Raw genomic sequence first — 24,771 nt, forward strand, 5'->3', positions numbered from 1 at the left:
CTGAAAAAACTCTGTGATTTTCCAATCCGGCCCTGAGTGCTACTCTCTCAGTTCAAGTATGGTAGTCCCACTTTCCATTTGAGGGACTTTTCCAAAAAAAAAAAAAAAAGAAAGAAAGAAAGAAAAAGAAAAAAAGAGCTGAAGAATCTGCAGAGATAAGAGGGATATTGGCTTGGAGGAAGGAACTTGAGAATCGAAAGGTATCATCAGTTTTCCAGACTGAGAATATGTTTTACTTAAAAAAGTTAATTTCCAACACTCAGGGTAGGGAAAACAGGCTGTGGTTGCCAAAAAATCTAAACTCAACGGAAGAAACTGCTTGTTCTAGTTGGAAGATTTGTCTCTGGAGAAGCATCTGGGCTGGAAGAGGCAGGGTGTGGTCCAGGAGGAAGGCATACTTAGAGATTTTCTTTCTTGATTAACTTCCTTCCCAGCTCAGCTCAGCACTCATTCACATTTCTTTCTTTTTTCCTTTCCTTTCCTTTTCTTTCTTTTCTTTTCTTTCTTCTTTTTAATGAACTAAAATTTCCTTCGTCTGCCTTATTTCCATTCTAGCTCGTTCTTTCCTCTGTCCTCACATTGCTACTACAGGGCATTAACCTCAACAGTGAAACCAAGGGTGTGCCTGACTGGCTGCCACCTGGTAGTAATGCATGCATGCATGTCAGTCCTCGGCTAGTGCGGGAGAGGACCCTCTGCAAATGGGTGGGACCCTGCAGCCCCGGGTGGTTGGCTTTGCTTCAGATTGCTCAAAACCTATATCAAAGCCTCATTAAAACCACTGAGTTGTTGTTACCTTTAACATACTGTGTTTGCTTCTGTTTTACTATGTTAGCATTCTTGAGTCCGAGGTCCTGACCAGGCTAGAGGAAGATTGTTGGTGTTTCAGTGTTGTAGTCTCCAAGGTGGATGCACGTGTATCTGCCCCAGGTTTGGGAGTGGTGGCAGCTTCCTCATTTTCGTGTCTGTGTGTCTTTGCTGTTGTAGAATCCCACCATTCCAATGCAGAAGTTGCAGGATATCCAGAGAGCAATGGAGCTGTTGTCCGCATGCCAGGGCCCTGCCAGGAACATTGATGAGGCTGCCAAACACAGATACCAGTTTTGGGACACACAGCCGGTACCCAAATTAAGTAAGCTTTTCTGCCTCCCTCCTCCTCCAAAAAAAACAGCTGGGTTAGCAACAAACAAACAAAAAACACAAAAGAAACTTAACTTACATAATTTGTTTTATACCGCAGATTAGCAATGTACACAAAAGTCCTGTTTTTCTTCTTAAAATATAAATATTGGAAAAATATATATAAATATTGGGTAGTGACATTGGCTTTCGGTAGAAACAACTTTAGAGTTTCATTCCTCTTTCTATTAAAAAAATCCAGTTTCTCCCTCTTGAAACATTATTGTATTAAAAATATATATAAAAGACAGAGTCTCAGAACCTTTCTTGGTCCTGAGCTTCATAGAATTGTTTTTCCTGTGCATAAATTTATAGCAGTCTCACATCTGATTTATTTCAAAGATACAGGAAATTTGCCCTGCTAAATCTTATTGAAATGGAAAATTTTGGCGCAGCTTAACAATAGGATTCTGCAGGCTCACTGCTGGTGTTAATTCCTAGCAGCTCGAGAACAGCTGCGGTTCAGTAGGGACCTTGGGGGCCCCTTGGGAGCACCCTGGGGGCTCCTCTGTGCAGGGATGTCTGGGCATCAGGCCTCTCCCCTCTCCCCTTCGCACTCGGCCTGGTCCCTCACGTTCCACTCAGACTCTTGCCTCATAAGTTTCCGTAAGCATCATTTAACTCTTCCCTTGTTGCAATAAAAAATGATGCCGTAAATGCACTAAAATGTTTATAACTGTATTAAAAGCTAAAATCTGCTGCTTTCTGTTATCCTCATATGAAGATATATGATAATTATTTCTCTGTCTGGCTGTTCTTCCTCCTTGATTGTTTGGGTTCCAGAACGTGTAAGATGAAGGGTTGTCATCCAGACCTTGTAATAATAGTCCAGCCATGTACAAATTATCAGTTTTATCACATAAAAATCAGGAAACGATCCTTGTCTGTGCCCTCAAATGATGGTTTTCAAACTTTTCGAAGTTACCAGGCCTCACCCAGCCATGTCCACCCCACGCATCTTCAAAAAACACGGGCTTAGGAGTGTGAAAGATAGAGGAAAACACTTATCCTCACTTGTCTCTTCTTTCAGGCTCTAGAAATACGTGTGTTCGGTAGTGGAGGGAGACTCCAGCATGAATTTACAGGGTTTAAAATGCTGTTGAATTGAGTGAGCTAAAGGGATGTAGGGTTGATTGATCCGATGTATTAGGTTTAGCTGCACATGCTTGGCAAGCTGCTGGTGGCTTTTAGGTCACTGCCCCTGGGGCAGGAAAGCCCGGCTGGCACCAACACATGTCTTTGGGAAGATAGGGGGCATGCGTCACATTTTGGCGCCCCCTCCCTAAATCTCTGTGGGATTCCCCTAGTTCCAGGGGGAACACCTGGTTTGCATCTCAGTTAAGGCAGCATCAAGGTTGGTGGCAGCAGAGGCAGCCCCCCACCCCCACCCCACCCCCACTGTTGTCCCCAATGTCCGGTGGGTAGCCAGGCTCTGAGGGGATCTCCTGAAAGGAACTCCAAGGGAACAGCTAAGAATCTGGCTCACCAGCGAGCTGGTGGAGGGGCAGTGAACTTCTGCTTCAGGGGAAGTGACAAAGTCAGGGGGAAGAAAGAAAGAGAAAACGAAACCCCTCGGAGCTGTTGCAGACCTTGTGGCTTCCACCAAGAACCTGTACCTGAAGGTCATTTATTCAGCAGATACCTGTTCCTTTTTTCCTCCTGGTTCTGTTTATTTATCCTTTGGGGTGTCATTGTCGTTTAGCAACATATTAGCTTCAGGGGTCAAACAGAATGATACCACATTTGTGTACATTGTCAAATGACCCCCACGGGAGGTCTACTAACCATCCCTCACCACACCTAGTTACAGACTTTTTTTTCTTGTAATAAGGACTTTTAAGATCTCCTGTCTTAGCAGCTTTCAAATATGCAATGCAGTATTATTAACTATAATCATCATGCTGTGTTTGCATCCCCTGAACTTACTTGCTTTATAACTGAAAGTTTCTGCCTTTTGACCCTCTTCACTCATTTCACGCTCCCACCCCTGCCCCCTGCCAACTGCCAGTCTGTTCTCTGTGTCTAGGAATTCAGAATTTTTGTTTTTTTAGATTCCACATGTAAGTGAACTCATACAGTATTTATCTTTCTCTCTCTGACTTATTTCACTTCCTGTACTGTCTTCAAGGTCCATCCATGTGGTCACCAATGGCAAGACTTCATTCTTTTTTATGGCTGAGTAATAGCAGATCAGTGTTGAGTATCTGTTGTTAAATGCCAGGCTCTGGGGAGTGTGCCAGGGGAACAGCGATGGGAAAGTAGGAAAGTAGGATGAAGACAGTGGCCAGGCGGGGATGGAGGGAGGGCCTCCTCCAGGTAGGAAAAAGCTTAAGTCAGGGAAGGATACTGTGGGAAAGTGATGTGTAAGCTTCTGTCTGCAAACCCTCAAGCGGCCCACCACATGGAGAGCGGGGGAGGGGCTCTGAGAGCAGAGGGAACCCCCAGATGCCATGAGCTGGGGCCAGTGAGAATGAACCTGGAGAACAAGGCCAGGCAGGGCCTGGGTTCTATCCCAGTCACACTGGGAGGCAGTGGGGAAGGATCTGGAAAGGGCACCCTCGTGAAAACCACGAGATGCTGATGTTTTCAGCTGGACTGCCAGCAGCCCCTGTGGAGAGAAGTCAACGGTCCTGAAATAAGTTCTAGGTTTTGCGGGGTGGGGTCAGAGGTCACCTTGTCACCCCCTACCCCCAGGTGTTTGAAATGCAGAGTAAGAAGAGAGCCCATCTCCAGGCGGTCATCAGACCCACACTGTCCACTGTGGTGCAGCGCCATGGATCTGTCACTTAGGGGTTGAGGCTGTCCCTGGCATGTTGTAGTACACACCCTGTCATTGCAGGAGGAAGGATTTCTCCCTCTAATTGGTGAGATGGCAGCTCCTCTCCACTACCCGTCTCACTCCAGAAGGAGCTGAAACAGTGGTGAAACCCCAGGGCCCTAGAAATGATGTCGTTCTCTGTAACGGACCACTTTGGCCATCGTAATACACTATAGTTGGATGTTCGTTCTTTCTCTCCTCTGCCCCTCCGCAGATGAAGTCATCACGTCCCACGGGGCGATTGAAGCCGATAAAGACCACGTGCGCCAGGAGCCCTATTCCCTGCCCCAGGGTTTTATGTGGGACACCCTAGACTTGGGCAACGCCGACGTGGTGAGTAACGCTCCTTGGTTCGACACCTGCCATCGCACAAATTGCTTCCGAGTGGGTGGCGAGCACTGTAGACAGGACACTTGCTTGGTCTTGTAGCTCAAGGAGTTGTACACGCTGTTAAATGAGAATTACGTGGAAGACGAGGAGAGCGTGTTCCGGTTTGACTACTCACCCGAGTTCCTGCTGTGGTGAGTCTGGCTGGACGCCGGGGGGGGGGGGGGGGGGGTGGCGGGGCAGGGGGCGCCCCGGGTGCGGGCAGTGGCAGGGTGGCGTGCCTTGGGCTCTCCCTGGGTTCCTGGACACTAACCTGCACCTGTCTTCCTTGCCTGCGTTGACCTCAGGGCGCTGCGTCCCCCAGGCTGGCTCCTTCAGTGGCACTGTGGGGTCAGAGTGTCTTCGAACAAGAAGCTAGTAGGGTTCATAAGTGCCATCCCCGCCAACATTCGGATTTATGACAGGTGCCTATTAAAGCTTGTCCGTGTCAGTTTCGTTGTGTTGCTTTTCCAAGAATTGCAGTTACAGTGGGCTTTTAAAAGCGACTTACTCAGATTGTTCATAGTGGGGGAGGTTGTATAGGGAGGGAGGGGTCTAAGGGAACTCTCATTTCTGCTTTGTTTTACTAAATCTAAAACTGCTCTAAAAAATAAGGTTGATTTAATTTTTAAAAATTGGACTGTGAACAGCAAAAGAGGATAGCTGTAGCTCATAAATGCACACAGACACTTGTTTTTTTTTTTTAAGATTTTACCTATTTATTTGAGAGAGAAAGTGGGTAAGCTAGGGGAGAGGCAGAGGGAGAAAAAGACTCCCTGCTGAGCAGGGAGCCCAATGCAGGATCATGACCCCAACGGAAGGCAGATGCTTAACCTATTGAGCCACCCAGGTGTCCCACAAAAGATGAATTTTACATACGTGTATGTACATATGTATCAAGATAAAGAAAGCCGTAGTAGGTATTTCAGATGTATTTATGTAGAAAAAAAATTACCTTAAAAGATTTTAGGAGAGATTTTTTTTAAAAAATCTTTTGATCCATAGGACAGCTTTTTTGCATTTTTGCTCCCAGAAAGTCAGAGATCTAATGCATAGTAGGGCTGTTTACCTTTCAGTATATTGAGTGAGTTTCTTTGCTGCTAAAAAACATTTGATGTCAAGGGATCTCTGTGCCACATGGAATGCCTGCATATCTGAGACCAGAGCAGGGAACAGACTTTGAAGCTCTGGAATGTTTACCGCAGCTCAGAGAAACACCTGCTCTCCTGTGGTCAAGGCACCTCTCAGGGATCCTAGAGATTGCATCATAGTCCAAAAGAAACATCTAACCAGATTGTGCAGATGGCTGACCCAGTTATTGTTCTAATTGCATACATTACAGGGTAAAAAAACAGATGTAGAAACTTTGAGGCACATCTTACCCATTTTCTAAAGTGAAAACTTACCAAAAAAATTAAAGTCTTAAATGTTTTTAGAACAAGGGGTTTGGGTCTCCATGGCCTAGAGTTGTAATCATTTTGGCAGGGGATTTGGGGACTAGCATATCTACCTGAACTTGTGAAATGTCTAAATGATGGGCTGTTTTTGTTAAATATTGTGTTGAAAGGAGTCCCTCAGTTTCTTATTCTTTGAAATTTTATGGGTGTTGTCTTATTTTTTAAAATGGTTTCATCTTACATTCGCTCCGATTTTTGTCATCTTTCTTAGTGTAAAGAAGATGGTAGAAATCAACTTTCTTTGTGTTCACAAGAAATTGAGGTCAAAACGGGTAGCCCCAGTGTTAATTCGAGAAATAACCAGAAGAGTGAACCTGGAAGGGATTTTTCAGGCCGTTTATACAGCCGGTGTGGTTCTTCCTAAGCCTGTGGCCACGTGCAGGTAACACCACCACATGCTTGCCTCAGATCTTATCTCCCTGCTGTGTTGCTACCAGTGTCATTCTCATGTGTAACTCAGGGATTTGGGCTTACCTTATTATGTCGTTGGTGTGGTAGCAGAGGTGGAGGGCCAGACCCAAGAACCACTGCAACCCGTGTTCTAACATCTTCCTGCTAATGATGCTGATTCTGTGTTTCTGTGTCTCTTCCCTTGGAAAGAACAGCGTTGCCTGTACCTTGGGGAGCCCAGGGAACTATGGTCTTGAAACGTCCAGCATGCTCGCATTTTCTTTGCTCCCAAGCACTCGGGTATATCCCGCACTCTGCAGGGCTGTCAGGGAGCTATTCCAAATGCTTGATAAACACCGGCTGAAAAGCCCAAACAAGCTTGTTTGCTAAGTGTAAGAAAAGGCTTAAGCTCTGTTTTTATGATTTCATCTGTTCTTATCAAGCTTTTAAAGGTTAATCCAGGGAGAAAATGGTTTATTGGATTTGTCCCAGGACTAACCTGTTTGTAAAGCCTCAGAGTTTGTCTCTCTTGATTCTTTGGACTCAAATAAGATGAAACTTTTGCCCAACATAGTTATAAGAGGTAAAACTGTAAAACGACTATCTCCTATTAAATTATTCATAAATAACTTGAATAAGACTTTGCAGGTGGGTTTTAATACAAATCATCCTAGTATCCAAGCTGGAATCGCTTAAGAAATTCAAGGTAGTTTCTCAAAAAGTTGTTTTCTCTGGTATGCGTTATATAAAACCGATGGCTCCTAATTTTGGGGGGTGGGGAGGGGATGTTTTCATGTTTTTAAACTTTTTGGTTTGCTTTCTATAGAATCAGCAGTGGTCATTAAATACTTGCATACTGGGCATTTTTAACTTTATTTTGCGATTTTATGATTGCTCTTTACTGAAAGAGATGAAAGGTCACAGACTACAAAGGAACATAACCAGGAAAGAAGGACATATTTTAGATGTAAAAAACAGCTGATAAAATAATTATACAAGAAGTGGGCCAGCATCCAGTACCTGGGGTGGCTTGAGTGTACATTAAATCCTCTATATGGCTGAGCTGAGACAAAGACTAAAAACTGATAGGATTAGAAGCCAATCAGATTTTAATACCTTTTTTGTATTCCAGATACTGGCATCGATCACTAAACCCCAGAAAATTGGTAGAAGTGAAATTTTCTCACTTGAGTAGAAATATGACTTTACAGAGAACCATGAAGCTCTATAGACTTCCAGATGTAAGTAAGAATGTTCTGCAGCTTTTCGAAGCTGTAACCTTAACTGAAGCTTTTAATGTAGAAAAGAATTATTGGCAAGAGTCTTAAAAACTGGCTCATGTATTTTGAGAAGGTGAATATGTAGCTTTTTAGAGCTCTGGGCTGGGAAAAATAGGGGAGCTCATTTGACAACCAGGTGTTGGGTTTTTTGTTTTTTTTTAAGAGTTTTTTAAGTCTTCAGTTTATGGTTGGATGGGATTGAACTCAAGACATGGAAGTTTTAAAATTTTGATTATTTACCATTTGTTATATAAAAAGGAAAAAGAATTGAGGCTTCACATGCTATCTTAACGCAGAGGAACCTAAGGAATAGGCTTAGAGGAGAGACCCAGGAGGGGAAATAAGGTCTCATTAAATTGTCACCTTTTCAGAGGGACCTGAGGGGCTCAGCTGGTTAAGCATCCAACCCGTGGTTTCATCTCAGGTCGTGATATCAGGGTCATGGCATCAAGCTCTGCATCAGGCTATGCTCAGTGGGAAGTCCGCTTGAAAGATTCTCCTTCTGCCTCTCCTACCTCCTCTCTTAAGTAAATAAATAAATCTTTTAAAATATATATCTTTTTTAAAGATTTTATTTATTTGAGAGAGAGAGAACATGAATGGAGGGAAGGGGCAGAAGGAAAGGGAGAAGCAGACTCCCTGCTGAGCAGGGAGCCTGAACTAGGGTTTGATCCCAGGACCCTGAGATAATGACCTAGGCTGAAGGCAGTTGCTTAGTCAGCTGATCCACCCAGGTGCTGCTATATCTTTTCATTAAAGTTTTTATTTATTTATTAGAGAGACAGCATGAGCCAGGGGGAGAGGCAGAGGGAGAGGGAGAGGGAGAAGCAGGCTCCCCTCTGCAGGGAGCCTGATGCAGGGCTGGATCCCAGGACCCTGAGATCATGACCTGAGCCAAAGGCAGACGGCTTATCCAACTAAGCCACCCAGGCGCACCCTACAAAAAATTACCTTTTTAAACTGGCAGATTCCCAGCATGATAAGTTGTCTCTTAAAGGGGAATAGCTAAAGGTGTTTATCAGTGTTGCTTTTATTTGAGGCTTAGATGGTGTATTAGTTAATCTATTGCTGTGTGACAGATTACGGCAAATATGGTGGTTTAAAACACACATTTGTTATCTCTCAAGTTCTATGGGTCAGGAATCGAAGCCCAGCTTGCCTGGGGCCTCTGCCCCAGGGGTCTCTCATGACGTTGCCATCAAAGTATCCACAGGGGCTAGGTCTCATCTGAACACTTGACTGGGGATGGGTCCTCTCCAACTCACACAGCTATTAGCAGGCTTGAGTGTTTGCTGACAGTTGCACTGAGAGCTTTCATTCTTTGCTGGCTCTCAGCCTGAGGCCTCCGTCTGTTCTTCGCCAGGTGAGATTCCCCACAGGGCAGCAGCTGACAGTGCGGAAGCTTGATTCATCAAAGCCAGTGAGGGAGTGAGTCTATAGACAGAATCTGCTAGCAAAGTGGAAGTTAGAACCTTATGTAATCAGTGCTTGAAGGGACATCCAGTCACTCTTGCTGTGTTAGCTTCACTGGTTAGAAGCAAGTCACAAGTTCCACCCACACTCAGGAGGAGCACGAGGGTGGGCTAATAACCAGGAGGCAGCATCACTGGGGACTGTCTTAGAATCTGTCTGCCACAGATGGGATCTTCCATTCGAAGTTTTTGTTTCACCAGAGCTATTCTTTCTTTTGGGTTGTCAGAAAGAAGTGACTATTTTAACTTGATTGAAGGCTTCAAGTGGAATGACGCCTGTGTTCCTTTCTAACATGGGGAGATCTTCACCTGTAGTGGCCTTTCTAGGTGTAGTAGACACAGTTCTGGCTGTGTGTTTACTGGGTACGTATAATTCAGTGGTGGCGACATGAATCAATGTATTTTTTTCTGATGACAGACGGGAATCAACTAATTTCTGACCTTAGGCAAAATTTCATAAGGAAAAAAGTGGAGGCGAAGGAAACCAGACATGAGAAACCAGCATCATCATTCTGGAGCTTTGCAACCTTGTGGAAGGATCACTAGGCGGAGGCCTGTTCTTCCCTTCGGTCTTAACTGTTGTTGCAGACTGTGGGGCTCAGAATAATGAACTCACTGCCTCTGAGGCCAAGGAGGGAGGGGAACAGAGACCAGAAGAGAGGGAAATGCAAACCGCAGGCAGCATGACAGAGGAGGGTCCACACGACCTGGGGGTGGGGGAGCCGGCCTGTTGTGCTGGAGCGGCAGGAGTGAAGGTAGGCGGGTGGAGATGGGTGCTCTGAAAGGGAGGCTTGGAAGATGTGTAGAGGAGTCACACTGTCAACATGAGTTAATAATGACTGGCCAGGATTCTTCTGAGGCTAGGGGCCAAGACCCAGAGTGACCCGAGGAGGACAGTCATATAGAGGGATATGCAGTAGTGAGCAGAAGGGGGCACGAGACACAGCGACAGTGAGACACCCCCTCTGCAGGCTCCGGAATAGGCCCAACTGTTAAAGACTTTGACGTGCATGAGGGGTACTGGTTTTTGTTGTTTTTTTTTTCAAAATTTTATTTATTTGAGAGAAAGAGAGCAAGTGAGCATGAGCAGGGGAAGGGCAGAGGGAGAGGGAGAAGCAGATTCCCCGCTGAACAGGGAGCCTGATGCGGGACTCAATCCCTGGACCCTGAGATCATGACCTGAGTCGGAGGCAGAGGCCCAACCAACTGAGCCACCCAGGCACACCCAGGAGTGGAAATTAAAAACTTCAGGCGTGCAGACTTTTTTCACTAGGGGCTAATGCTGTTCTCCTGTGGTCTCCCCAAATTTCAGTTCATCGAGCCTATAAAGCCATGCAGCATGCATGTAAGGAAAGCACCCACTTCCATGTAGATTGCCTAAAATGGGATGAAGGAGGAGTTTTAATACCTGTCATTGGTTTATTCAGGGTGATCAGAATTTAAGCTGTTAGGAGTATTTTTGACTTTGTCCCTCATCTTTTATGTTTTTATACAAAAATCAACTCAGGTAAGAGAGTGTTATTAACAAATTGATCCTAAACCACTGGTCCAGCATCCAGATTTTTTCCCCTAATAAAGTGAAGTTCACAAAGTGCTTATATATATATATTCATGTTATTCCCACAACAACCGTTCGAAGCTGGTGTGTCCTTTGCTGCATTTTGCAGATGAAAAGATCAAGACTCATGCAGGTTGACACTTAGACACGGGTCTGTCACTAATCAGAGGGTACTTGGGATGCACGCCCCAGACATCTATGTTTTACCCGTTATATCCCTTTGCTCCTGCCATGACCTCTCACACACCCCTGGGTGAGGGGGGCAGCGTGGCCTGGTCCCCCCGGGTATCTCACCATGGGTCACTAGAGCATAGGTGAACACAGGAAAGCAGATCATCAGGGTCCCGAATAGTGCTCGCTGGTATGTTCCAGTCTTCCTCCCTGCTTTTAAGTCCTGGGGAAGGAGAGAAAAATAAAGAGTAAGATAATGAAGAAAAAGGGTAGAAGAGATCCCTTTTTAAAAAAATATATTTTTTATTTATTTGAGAGAGAGCATGAGGGGGTGGGGCAGGCACGGTGGAGAAGGGAGGGGCAGAAGGAGAAGGAGAAGCAGACTCCTGGCTGAGCAGGGAGCCTGATGCAGGACTTGATCCCAGGACCCTGAGATCATGACCTGAGCCGAAGGCAAACGCTTAACCAACTGAGCCACCCAGGCGCCCCTTACAAATAAAATCTTAAAAAAAAAGAAGCTGGACAATGCAGCATATACTAGACCATGGCCTCCCCGATAGGGACCCAGGTGGGTGATATTGCTGCTGGCAGTTGTGTGTTTTAGGATCATTTTTGTCCCATTAAGTGTAAGAAGAACCTTATTGAACACAACTTTTGCTCTTTGGGTCAGTCTCCTTTTATCATCACTGTTTCTTTTTTTTTTTTTTTTTTCACTGTTTCTGCTTTATGTCTTGTTTGTGGACTTCTGAATATAAGAGCTGACATTATGATGGCCTAAACACTGAACACCTGTAGTCTCAACTATGACGCAGGGAGAGCAGGACTGTCACAGGAGGGCAGGTCGTCTTCTAGTCAGGAGAGAACCACCCAGGGCCTAGGCCCCTGGCCTCTGCCACCTGCAATGCGGAGGTCTTCCTGAGAGTAATGCCTTTCCCTACCTTGTAAGCATCGATTTGTTTTTCATTTGCTATTGAGCATTTTCAAACAAAGTTGGATTATTTTTTTTAATTTATTTTTATTTATTTTATTTATTATTTTTCTCAGTGGGCTTAAAGGTGCAGGAATTTAAAGTAGGCAAAAAACCCGACTCAGGTTAATCTCCCGCTATTTTTCCACGGCTTTGCAGGAAGGACACACTTGTGAAGACACATGGTGTTCTTTCTACATTTAGTTGCAGTAGATGCTTTTTTTAGTGTTTAGCGTCTTAGTCAACTCCTTTTTAAATCAAATACCCATAATCATTGCTTACATCTCCACTCTGGAATCTTGGCTCTAGGATAGTTTACACCACATAGTTTGACAGAGAACAACACAGCTTCTGTTTTTTAATACAGCTCTGAGCCTTTTTTCCCCCGCATGCACTGATAAGCAGATTTTACACATAATTCAATGTACAGAGTCCAGCGAGTAATACATGCCGGCTGGGCCCTGGGAAAGTGTGCCTGGCTGAGATGATAGAGTTTGCTTCTGAAATGTAAGATTGCCTCAATCGCTGGAAATGTCTTTTTGTTTTTATTGAATTCTCTGGAAACCACCTTTCTTATTTGGGTTTTGCCAGAACATCCCCCCCCCCTTTTTTTTTAATTCTGGCCTTAACCTTCTCCCCACCTCTTTCTGAAGACCCCAACTTATATTTGAAGGTTTATTTTACATCTTAACTTTTATTTCATTCTTCTCATCAATGTTCTTGGAGAATGTGTGACTTTGTGATGTTAGAAAGTAGCAAGTTGAAGGCCCAGAGACACATGGCCATTGTGAGTCAGCTAAAGTTAATATTCAATATTCTCCCAGTTTTCTGCAATCTTGCTTTTTCTTTTTCTTTTTTTTAATAGCTGATACACTCTGATGTTCTCTTTAAAAAAAAAAAAAAAGGTACTTGAAGTGCTTATAAATTGCCTGGTGCACTTACTTTGTCTTTGCCTGTTGGCCTAAACATACTGTTTCAGAGTTTTTTGTATTCCACTTCTATGACCCGTTCTTCTGACCTTTGGAGACCTGGCACAGCAGATCTCAGAGTCGGGCCTGGGACCCCTGGAGGTCCTCCATGGGACTCGATCCAGGATCATACCCTGGGCCAAAGGCAAGCGCTAAACCACTGAGCCACCCAGGGATCCCCAGTTTTAATTTCTAATACAATAGAGGTGGGTGTATATAACCCTCATAAGCAAAACTTTCTTGGAATACTCAGTGTTTAAGTGGGTAAAGGAGGCACCTGAGTAGCTCAGTGGTTGGGCATCTGCCTCTGGCTCAGGGCATGATCCTCGGGTCCTGAGATCAAGTCCCACATCGGGCTCCCCACAGGGAGCCTGCTTCTCCCTCTGCCTATGTCTCTGCCTCTCTCAAAAATAAATAAAATCTTTAAAAAAGAAAAAAGAGGGTAAAGGGGTCTCAGACAAAAATTATTGGGAACTGCTGCATTAAGGGTGTCTGCCAGACAAAAGATGTTGATTTTAGTGATTCTGTGGCATAAATAGTGAAGGAGAATTGTACTGCAGAGGACTGTGTCTAGGAAGTTGGCAAGCTTGTTCTTTATATCTGAACATCTGCTTAACAGTTGCACATGTCCTGTAGCTTTCATTAATGAATCTAATTGCTTGATATTGTCGTTACTGAACTAGTAAAAGAAAAAGCAGTTTAATATTGGGGCATGGCTACTTAAAACTTTATTGAGGTCATCCTCATGGCAGAAAATCATTTTTGTAAATGACTTTTTCAATACATTCTTTGTGTATATATAGTCTGGTTTTCCTGTTAGCATTTGGAGATGTATGTTTATTACATTGTATTTGGAAATCACATAGGTTCCATCTTGCCATGAATTTGCAGTGTAGAAATGCTACCAAATACTAAAATTGGCTCAGGGGAAATGGAAAAAAAGAATTTTACACCTGGCTTACACATAAGTGCCAGGCCCAAGCAGTATCATCTTTGCAGAGCTGACAGTGACTTTTTTTCCCTGTCTGTAGCCTTCACCACCCTTACTGAGTAAATGGCTGTGGCTCAAAACATAGGAATTCATTCATTCATTCATTGATTCATTCATTTAGCACATTTGGGCTGTTATTGCCATGCTTGCTTGAGAGGTTAAGCCTTGGGTGGAAGCAAGGACCTCGACATTTCTTGTCCTTTGGCTTTGTGATCCACATAAAAGCTAAAAGTACAAGTTCTCTATTAAATGTTAAGAGCTGGGACACCTGGGTGGCTGAGCATCTGCCTTCAGTTCAGGTCATGATCCTGGGGTCCTGGGATCAAGTTCCACATCGGGCTCCCTGCAAGGAGCCTGCTTCTCCCTCTGCCTATGTCTGTGCTTCTCTCCCTCTTTGTCTCTCATGAATAAATAAGTAAAATCTTTAATAAATAAATAAATGTGTGTTAAGGGCTTACCTTCTCTCAATGTGGTCTACTAAACTGTATTTTAGCTGCATTACCACATCTTTATAGCTTACATAAGTCATAACAGAAAGGCACATAGTAAGGACATTTGGATCTGTAAATACAAAGAACAAATCTCTCCCTCAGTACCCCCACCACTCAATGATCAGCATTCTTGGTCACGGATCCCTAGGGACCTCAGCACAGCCACTAAGATGGACCAGAGCCAGCACTCAGAATGAGACCTGTTTTCCACCTTGGAATGCTACTAGTCTAGGGGCATGCAGGAACTGTAATGATCTATGTTTAGAGGCAGTATTTAATTTTAAAGTATTTAAAAATAACTTATAAAAGGTAAAGGAGAAGTATTTATATACAAGTTACTTAACACTTAAAATGTATCCACTATTTCTATGGAAAAAATCAAGCTAACTAGAAAAATGGAACTGTATTGCTAAGTTTTTAATATTTTGTACAAACAAGCACTTCTAGTGGGTTTTCTCACTTCTTGGCTCAAGTGTCCTGGTTTTTGGGCAGTTCTTGTGTAGCTGAGTGATATCTGGAACTCTTTTGAGGACACAGTTGAACAAATCCTCATGGGGACCTGTCCTGACCTTTAGGTTATTCTGGTCCTCGTAGAATACCATAGAAATTGTTATGCTCTGAAATGACGGATTTGAATGTCTGTTCGAATCACCTTTTTAAATCAAAAGATAGCATGGGAAGCCAGAGGCCAGTACTCGGCAAGCTAGCCATTACCGTTTAGAAAATACTTGGCTGTTACAATGCTTGTCCTCTCCACTCAGAACAACATGATTTACTTTTATGTCATTTTTGTTGCTCACAAGACTAACATAGCTACAGCCTCTTTTTTTTCCTTAAGGATTTTATTTATTTATTCATGAGGGACACAGAGAGAAAGAGGCAGAGACATAGGCAGAGGGAGAAGCAGGCTCCATGCAGGGAGCCCAATGTGGGACCCAATCCCGGATCCCAGGATGACAACCTGAGCTGAAAGCAGATGCTCAACCACTGAGCCACCCAGGCGTCCCTAGCTACAGACTCTTCACGAGCCATTGAATAAAATAAGCTTCTCAGCCGTTTTCACCTGCATCTTCAACATGTCAGGGCACTTGTAATGCACATAATTCCAGAACACACGCTAAGATCATTTGGCCCTGCAGTGGAGGCTGTGAACATTCTTGGCTTCGGTACATAGATTGGTGTGTGCCCTGACTCGGTCGGAGCAGCAGCTCTGTGGGCAGTGCTGACCACTGACCCAGCACACAGATAGAAGGTTCCACACGTTGTCTAATATACTCTGCCTCAGTGCTTTTCATCCTAATGTGTCAACAGCTCCCTGGGGACTCTTGTGACATTGCAGATCCTGACCTGGGAGGTTGGAGAAGAGGAGGGGAAGCCAGGATTTGGCAGGGCTCACAAGCCCCCCTCTCCCCCACCAGGGGACGGCCACACAGCTGGCCTGCCTTTCCCTCTTATGACAAAGGTCACCTTCCCACTTTATTTTGTTTTCACCACAACAAGGCTACCAAGACGTCGGGCCTGAGACCCATGGAACCCAGGGACGTCAGAGCAGTTCGAGACCTGACCAACACTTACCTGAAGCAGTTTCACCTCGCCCCGGTGATGGATGAAGAGGAAGTAGCTCACTGGTTCCTCCCCCAGGAGCACATTATTGACACATTTGTCGTGGAGGTAAAGAGGAGGTGCTAAGACACCACACAGAAGTACAAGACTGCCCTGAGGTTGAGTCTGTTTTCTGGAAGAATCAGAGAGGGCCCCAGCCTTTTCCTCTGTCTCTGGGATGCTACTTCCAAACTAGATCTCTCTGCTCGCCCCGATAGAACCAGAATTTCTTCTTATGGTTCCCATCCCCAGAGAAGAACAGTTTTTGCTAGTTATTCGTGGGAAATCAGGATACTTTTGTGTTGGTACTGAGGTGATTAATTGCTTGGTTCGGTTTTGAGAAGGCTGGATTGGGATGGCCTTATCTGAGGCAGATGCTTTCCAGAGCTTAATATCCTTGGGTATTTCGTGAAGCTGGTTTGAACAGAACGGCTTTCAGTTGAGATGGCACAACTCAGCCACTCAACCCTAGTTCAGGGGAAGGAAGGAGAAATAACAGTCTAGATTTTCTGATTATTGATTGGATGAATTTAGCGTAGTGCTTCTTAAGCCTTTAAAAGAAAAAAAAAAAAAGCTTGACATTTGTTGTTCAAATGGTATTACACATAGAAGCTCTTTAGACTAAAGTGGGATTGGGTTCAAAAGTTGAGATTAAACCTGGTAAGTACCTGGGGAGAGCGAGAGTGAGGAGGCCGTGTGGGAGTTCCGATAGCAGTCCTTTCACCATTCATTGTGAGCACTGAGCTGTAAGTGTCTTTTCAACATTTGTCAGGCATCAGTCTGGATATAGGATGACAGCCAAGTTAGGGCAGAAATGGTAGAACAGACACAGTGAATTCCGAGGACGTTCCTGGGCAGTCTTTGTTTTCAAGCTCTTATTACTAGAACAGCGCTAGAGTGCACATCTTAAAGCACAAATTTTTATGCACTTGTGGTAAGTTTCTCCAGGGCAGCAGTTCTCAAAGTTTTTCATCTCAGGACTCCTTCACCTTCTTAAGAATTATTAAGGACCCCAAAGAGCTTTTATTATTTGAATTATATTTACAGATACTTATTACATTGAAAACTGAAACAAAAATTTTTAATATTACTATTTTATAAATCAGGTAGGGAAAGCCAAATATTGTATAATCTCACTTATATGTAGAATCAGAAGAAACCAAAAATCACAGATGCAGAAAACAGATTGACAGTTTTGCTGTAGGGGTGGGAGAAATGATTGAGGAGGGAGGATCACAAGGTATGTTTCAAGTTATAAAAAAGTCATGGGGATGCAATGTACAGATGGTGACTATAGTTAAGACTGTGTCGCATATTTGGAAGTTGCCAAGAGTGCAGACCTTAAAAGTTCTTAACACAAGAAAAAAAATTGTTACTACATGCAGTAATGGATTTTAACTAAGCTTATTATGATCATTTTGCAATATATACAAATATTGAATCATTATCTTATACATGTGAAAGTAATATAATGTTATATGTCAACTGTATTTCAGTTTTAAAAAAGAATATTTGAAAAAATATATATTATTTCCTTTAATAACAATATAACAATAATAAACAGATTACCTAAATAACATTTTTTATGAAAAATAACTTTTCCAAAGCAACAAAATTAAGTATGGCATGTTTTAAATTTTTGCAAATCTCTTTAATGTCTGACTTACTAGAAGACAGCTGGGCTCACATATCTACCTCTGCATTCTGTTTATTGTGATATATAATTTTGGTTGAAGCATGTGAAAAAAAATCCTTCCCGTGAAGTCTTGAAGATACGGAAAAGAACAAGTATATTAGTAGCTATTCAGATCATTTTGAGTATTCCCAATCTGAAAGCATATTTAATGAATTTTCCGTACCCTGTTAGATTAAAATCCATTGTCTGTCTGGTCCTTTCATCATTCCTTTACCAGTGAATGAGTCTGTAACGTATATCGGTCATTTGGAAAATAACGGCTCATTGAGCTAGAAAGATCTTCCAGATATTAACAGTTCATATATAAGATCAAAAAGTCTCATTCATTGATATTTCAACCATTGTCCTCAAAAAAGTATATAATATAGTTCATGGTGGAAGATACTTTAAATTGCACCCTGAAAGCTCAAATTTTATCAGTGGCAACAAATCCCGCCAATATTTTCCTTGAAGTGATAGACTCATATCACTGATTTTCAAGATGTGCCAGATACCCAAGTCTGAATGACCATAGTATGCTAGTCCTACTTTGAAGTGGTGTTCTGTGAAAAAAGTGGCTAGTTCAGCTCCCAGCTCCATCACCAACAGGCTTCTCTGAGACAACCTTTATGATTCAGTACGCAAAGAAGTGCTCTGTGTGTGTGTCCTTCCGTGGCATCACACAAGATGTGAAAAGGATGAGCTCTGGAGTGTCGAGTTAGTACAGTTAATAATTCTTAATTTAAAAAAATAATTCTTAATCAAGGACATGCTTAAGTGGAACCTTTTTTTTTTTAATCCATGAGGGTTTGGTGGTAAAGAATAAAAAGACCACCAGGTGTACCACCATTGCTTCTGCCATCTTCATGCAGATGTCCACGTGGTGAACAAGGCAAATAACTTGGTAGTGCTGGTATGAAAATCATTTTGATTTCTCAGACTTCTGGAGGGGTCTCAGATACCCCACGGGGTTCACAGACCACATTTTGAGAACTGCTGCCCTAGTGTCTATACTCAGGGCGAACTGCTGAGGCTGAGGATCAGATGCATCGCTGACATTACTTAGAGCTGGCCATAGAGCTCACCAAAGTATCTCTTAGCAGACTGTGTCCTCAGTAACATTTGGTTATCATCAGACTTTAAATTTAGGCCACTCTAATGGGTATCAAATGATAGTATTGTTTTTCATTTGTATGTTCTTATTAGTAATGAATGAATTTGAACATCATCTCATAAATCTGTTAGCCATTTTATGCCAATCATATATTTGCCTCTTTTTCTTTTTAACTGTAATATTATTGATATCTATTGGTTCTTCCATATGTTGAATACTGATATTTGTATTGTGTGCTATTTCTGGGTTCTCTCTTCTGTTCCACTGGATCTCTGGTGTCTGTTCCTCCACCAATACCACTCTGTCTTGGTTACTCTGGTTCTAAGTCTTTTTTTTTTTTTTTTAAGATTTTATTTATTTATTTTTGGGAGAGAGAGAATGAGCATAAGCCAGGGGGAGGAGCAGAGGGAGAAGCAGACTCCCCACTTTCCTGTTACGGTATAAGCATGTAGTTCTGTAAATGTCCTTCCCTGCACTGCTCTAGCTTCATCCTACAGATTTTGGTATGTCATATTTTCATTTGGTTCTATGTATGTATGTATATATGCATGTGTTTATTTATTTTTAAAGATTTTATTTATTTGAGAGACATGAGCAGAGGAGAGGGGCAGAGGGAGGAGAAAGACTCCCCGCTGAGCAAAGAGCCTAATGTAGGACTTGATCCCAGGACCCTGAGATCATGACCTGACCCAAAGGTGGATGTTTAACTAACTGAGCCACCCAGGTGCCCCTGTTTTGTTTTGTTTTGTTTATTTCTTTTGAAACTTCTCCTTTGAGCTTTGGATTCCTTAGAATTCTGCTGTCAACTTTGACCTGCTCAGAGATTTCCTATTGACTTCTAGTTTCATTCCATGATGGTTGGAGAAGACACTGTATGATTTCAGCTCTATTAAGGTTCTTGAGGTTTATTTTAAGCCCATATGGTCTGTTTTGGAGAAGGTGTGTGAAATGTATAATCTCTTTTCAGGTGGAGCATTCTATATATGTCATTTACGTCTTATTGTACTCAGATTTTCCGCCTCCTTGATGATTTTCTTTCTAGCAGCTCTGTCAGTTGATGAGAGTCCCCAGCTATGATTTTGGACTTGTCTATTTCTCCTTCCACCTCTCTAAGGTTTTTTTGATGTACTTTGAGGGTCTTGTTTGGTACTTATACATTTAGGACCTTTGTATCTTCTCAGGGGATCCATCTTTGTACCAGCATGTAATACTCCGCTTTGTCTCTAGTAATTTCTTTGCTATGAAGTCTTCTTTATTGGATATAAATATAGTCACTCCTACTATTTTAAAGATTTATTTATTTATTTTAGAGAGAGAGAGAGAAAGAGTACATGTGTGCATGCAGTAGGGGAGAAAGAGAGAGAAACTTAGGCAGACTCTTCCTTGAGCCCCATATGGGGCTCAATATCATGACCTAAGCCGAAACCAAGAGTCAGAGATGCTTGACCAGCTGTGCCACCCAGGTGCCCTGTCACTCCTACTACTTTAAAATTAATGTTTGGGGATCCCTGGGTGGCGCAGCGGTTTGGCGCCTGCCTTTGGCCCAGGGCGCGATCCTGGAGACCCGGGATCGAATCCCACATCGGGCTCCCGGTGCATGGAGCCTGCTTCTCCCTCTGCCTGTGTCTCTGCCTCTCTCTCTCTCTCTCTCTGTGTGTGTGTGACTATCATAAATAAATAAGTAAATAAAATTAAACAAAGAATCTATTCACCTGTTGATGGACATTTAGATTTTTAAAAAAAAATAAAAAAATAAAAAAAAAATAAAATTAATGTTTGCATTAATTTTACTTTCACAGCCCTTTTACTTTCAGCTTATCTACATCATTGAACCCAAAAGTTTCTTATAAACGGCTTGCAGATGAACCATGTTTCTTTATCCACTCCACCAGTCTTTCTTTTGATTGGTATATTTAGGCCATTAATTTTATAATTACTGATGGGCTAGAGCTTAAATCTGCCATTTTATTATTGGTTTTCTCTTTGTTTCCTCTGGTTCTTAGTCCTCTTGTTTCTTTTTCCTTGCCTTCCTGGGGGCTACTTGACTATTTCTTTAGGATTCTCTGTCTTGATGTATTTATGGTGCATTTGAGTGTATTTGTATAGTTTGCATGATGGTTGCACCGAGTATTCCTATATATAGGAATATGTGACTTATCACAGCCAACTGGTATCAACATTTTACCACTTCAGGTGACCTTACTTCCATCAGATCCCTTTATCTTCTTGACTTTTAAAAATTGTCTTGAGTATCAGATGGTGTTAGACCTTGTGTTTCAGTCATTAAGTAGATTTGTAAAACTTATGAGGATAGTTTAGAGCATGTATCAAGATTCCTGCTCTATTGTTCCTTCTTCCTGACACTCTAAGATTCGTTGTATTATTATTGCATTTCTATTTGGAGAATGTCCTTTGGCCAGTCTTAAAGGTATGTTTGCTAGCCACAGATTCTTTTAGTTCCCATTTGAGAATGTCCTTATTTCTCATTTCTCCTTCATTCCTGAAGGATCGTTTCACCAGATGCAGAATTCATGGCTGATTGTTCTTTTCCTTCAGCACTTAAAATATTGTGCCTCTCTGCAGCACCTGGGGGGCACAGTTGGTTAAGGTTCAGTTCAGGTCGTGTTCTCAGGTCATGAGATAGAGCCCCATGTGGGGCTTTGCACTCAGCACAGAGTCTGCTTGAGATTCTCTCCCTCTGCTCCTCCCCCCATTTATGGGCATTTGCTTGCTCTCTCTCTCTCTCTCTCTCTCAAATAAATTATTAATTTTAAAAAATGTGCCACTGGGGCACCTGAGTGGTCAGGCAGTTTAACCATCCAACTCTTGATCTCAGCTGAGGTCATGATCTCTGGATCCTGAGTTCAGGCCCCGCATTGGGCTCCGCACTGGGCAGGCAGCCTACTTTAAAAGAAAAAAAACAAACAAACAAACGTGCCACTTCCTTCTGGCCTCTGTGTTTTCAGGTGAGAAATCCACTGTCATTTGAATTGGTATTCTACTATTGGTAACGCCTTGTTTCTCTGTGACTGCTTTGAAGGCTTTCATCTTTAGTTTTCAGAACTTTAATTAGGATGCATCTTGGAGTAGACATCTTTGGGTTTTTCCTGTTAAGGTTCGCTCAGCTTCTTGATTCTCTTGTGTATGTTTTGCCAGATCTGGCTTTCACTTATTATTTCGTCCGCTTTCACAGTCCCCACATTTCTCTTTCTCTTCTGGGACTCCAGTGATAGGAGTGTCTGCATCTTTTGTTACTGTCCCACAGATCCCTAAGACTTAATTCATTTTTTTTTTCAGTTTCTTTTCTCTCTTTTGTTCAGACTGGGTAAATTCTACTGAATTCTTCAAGTGCAATGATTTCTGTCATCTGTCCTCTCCACTCCACTCCTGAGTCCATCCAGTGAGTTTTATTTTTCAGTTTCAATTTTTTGAGTTGAACATCCTTATTGATACTGAATGTTTAGGTCTTTAATTCATCTCAAATACTAAAGCTGCTAATACAGAGCAGTAGAGAATCACTTTAGTGAAATGTGAATTCCTCAGTGTCTGGGGGTGGGAGGAAAGGTTTTGTAAATCAGGAGCATTCAAAAACTGGATAATGCATCCATATAGAATTTTCTTTTCTGCTGTAAGAAATATTAGCAAGAGCATACTTGGGGTATAGCCTCTTCAGCTGTATAATTCAGGCAGATCATAGTTTGAGTTGTAGGCCGACTGCATAGGCCACCACAGCTAATTGAAGCAACCCAAACAATACTGACTCACTTCTTGTATTGAAAGGTGTCCCAGCAATGATGAAACCAAGACCTCGTTTGCATCTCTTTTAATTTTTGGTAGCTTCAGATTCACAGGTGCATGTTGGCAGTACTGATGCCTTTCACAAGTTTCTCGAAACGGCTTCCAGATTTTATCCAACTTCACTTTATGCTGATAGAATTCTGGCTTTGTGCTAAGATGTTATTGTGATATAGTATCTTTTAGTTGGAGATGGCAGCGTTCTAATCCCTGGAGCTCTTGTTTCTGCAAAAACAGTGACTCCACTTTCATCCCTGTTCTATAGGTCTAGAGAGACTCATTAGTCAGGCTAAGGGAGAACTTTCCTTTCAGAACATTCTGCTTCTTAAGAACGTTATGCAAACTGCCAGCTAGCGCTAGGCTAAGAAAAGTACAACTCCATGCTCTTCTCAGGCTCTACCCAATGTATCCCAAGGGCCCCGACTCCAGACTGCCAAGAGAGAGGTAGGAGCTATTGCTTTTTGTTCTAACAGAAAGTTACAGTACAAGTCAAAAATTAAGAAGTGAGCTGAAATGCATGGATGCAGTTTGTTTTGGAAGGTATTGACCTGACCTGACCTTTGTCCTTTAGAACTCCAGTGGTAAACTAACTGACTTCCTGAGCTTCTACACACTCCCCTCCACGGTCATTCACCACCCTGCTCACAAGAGCCTCAAAGCTGCCTACTCCTTCTACAACATTCACACGGAGACTCCCCTGCTGGACCTCATGAGTGATGCGCTCATCATAGCCAAGTTGGTAAGCGACTCATCCTTTTTGTCCTGTGTGTTTCTCCACACATGTGTGCCAAAGTATGTAAAACCTCTTACTGTATCTTCTCCCGCATAGGTGCAATTCATTTGAGATATGTTTTATTGTTGACCATCAGTCAAAGGAAGAATTATAAGAGTTTCTTTTAAAACTTCAGAGACTGTTGACATCATTGATTCTATTCCAACTTAACCAAAAAGACATTTTGTGCAAAGTAGAAACTTTTAGCTCTAATAGAGGAATGCATGGAACCTGTGATACAAGGAATATAGGGAAAATACATGGTACCTTGATATAAGGAACATACGTGTTTGGGTGGCAGTGAATAATCAGCAACAATAACCCTTTTTGAACTCAACTAAATATAAATAGTCTCTGAATTTTATTTTTAAAATAAAAACAAAGATATTTAAAATAAAAGGAATTAAATTCAAAAATGGGTCATACTATATTTGCAATATCTTTCTCTTGGTGTAGTAGTTGTTAAATTCTTGCTACAAATAAACTTTGAGAAGTTGTAGCTGTTATTTCAATGTAATTATTGAACATGAGGAAATATTATTCATGAGAAATTGTGAACAACACATCAAAAGTATCTTCTTTGAAAACTGAAAAAAAATTTTTAACATAGTACTTTTGGATCTCCAAATCAACATTATCCTCTGATTCTTTGATCCTATTGCTCTTTTTCAACTACTTCCTCCAAAAAAGGTCAGTAATAAATTATTTAAGGTAAAACGCCTGAGAAATAGAAATCTATTACCCCATTTTATATAGTATTTTTACCTGACATTTTCAAGAAATTCAATTTTTACTATTTAAAATTTCACTAAATTTATTTCCCAGCATCAGCCCAAGACAAGTACACATTTAAAGTCGTTAAAGCTGTGGCTCAGTCAGAACTTTGAAAAGCCAATAACAGTTCTGGAGATGGAGACTTCTGGCCAAATGTTCCTTCTAAAACAGGGATAAAATATTCTCTGAGATCCTAATAGATTACTTTGTATTAGTGTTAGCCAACATAGTACAGATTTTGATTTGAAATTTTTGGGTGATCTTCCTGACTCTGTCAGACTCACTATTTTTATAAGACAGTTTTGTTTTTTTTTTTAAGATTTTACTTATTTATTTGACACAGAGAGAAAGAGCACAAGAAGGGGAGTGGCAGAGACAGAGGGAGAAGCAGACTCCCCTCTAAGCAAGGAGCCCAGTGTGGGGCTTGATCTCAGGACCCTGGAATCGTGACCTGAGCTGAAGGCAGATGCTTAACCAACTGAGCTCCATGTGCTCCTATAAGACAGTTTTAAACTGAGTTCTTAGCCTGTACATAGACTGTAGACATTAAACCTTATTAATGTGTAGTCAAGCTATTAGTAGAGGAATTGTTACACTGAAATATATAATATAGAAAACACTCCAGTCCTTTGACATTTAAAATTTGAAATTCTTTTTCCACTGGCAGAAAGGATTTGATGTTTTCAATGCACTAGATTTAATGGAAAATAAAACCTTCTTGGAAAAACTCAAGTTTGGTATAGGAGATGGCAACTTGCAGTATTACCTGTACAACTGGAGGTGTCCAGGAACGGATTCTGAAAAGGTAAGTGCCGTGGATACACACCCTTTATAAACGTAATAAACAGACCAAGGAAATCCCATGCTTGCTGCCCTTAGGACTATTAAGATGTTTTTAGCTTTTAAAAAATACTGAGCCATTGTGGTACAA

General features: G+C 42.2%; 1 protein-coding gene across 5 annotated transcripts in view; it reads left to right on the forward strand.

Annotated features, from left to right (window-relative positions):
* Positions 1 to 24,771, forward strand: part of NMT2 (N-myristoyltransferase 2) — a 70,848-nt gene that overhangs the window by 41,271 nt on the left and 4,806 nt on the right. For 3 of the 5 annotated variants that reach the window (XM_077897090.1, XM_077897089.1, XM_077897094.1), the window contains 9 exons: positions 988 to 1,132; positions 4,212 to 4,330; positions 4,427 to 4,518; positions 4,672 to 4,788; positions 6,032 to 6,202; positions 7,343 to 7,451; positions 15,609 to 15,779; positions 22,866 to 23,033; positions 24,508 to 24,645. In XM_077897090.1, coding sequence (XP_077753216.1) covers positions 988 to 1,132; positions 4,212 to 4,330; positions 4,427 to 4,518; positions 4,672 to 4,788; positions 6,032 to 6,202; positions 7,343 to 7,451; positions 15,609 to 15,779; positions 22,866 to 23,033; positions 24,508 to 24,645 — 1,230 coding nt within the window. The remainder of the gene's footprint in view (positions 1 to 987; positions 1,133 to 4,211; positions 4,331 to 4,426; positions 4,519 to 4,671; positions 4,789 to 6,031; positions 6,203 to 7,342; positions 7,452 to 15,608; positions 15,780 to 22,865; positions 23,034 to 24,507; positions 24,646 to 24,771) is intronic. The other 2 variants (XM_077897091.1, XM_077897093.1) reach the window with 2 other exon arrangements.

Source organism: Canis aureus, chromosome 5 (genome assembly GCF_053574225.1).
Source record: "Canis aureus isolate CA01 chromosome 5, VMU_Caureus_v.1.0, whole genome shotgun sequence".
Classification (NCBI taxonomy): Eukaryota; Metazoa; Chordata; class Mammalia; order Carnivora; family Canidae; genus Canis; species Canis aureus.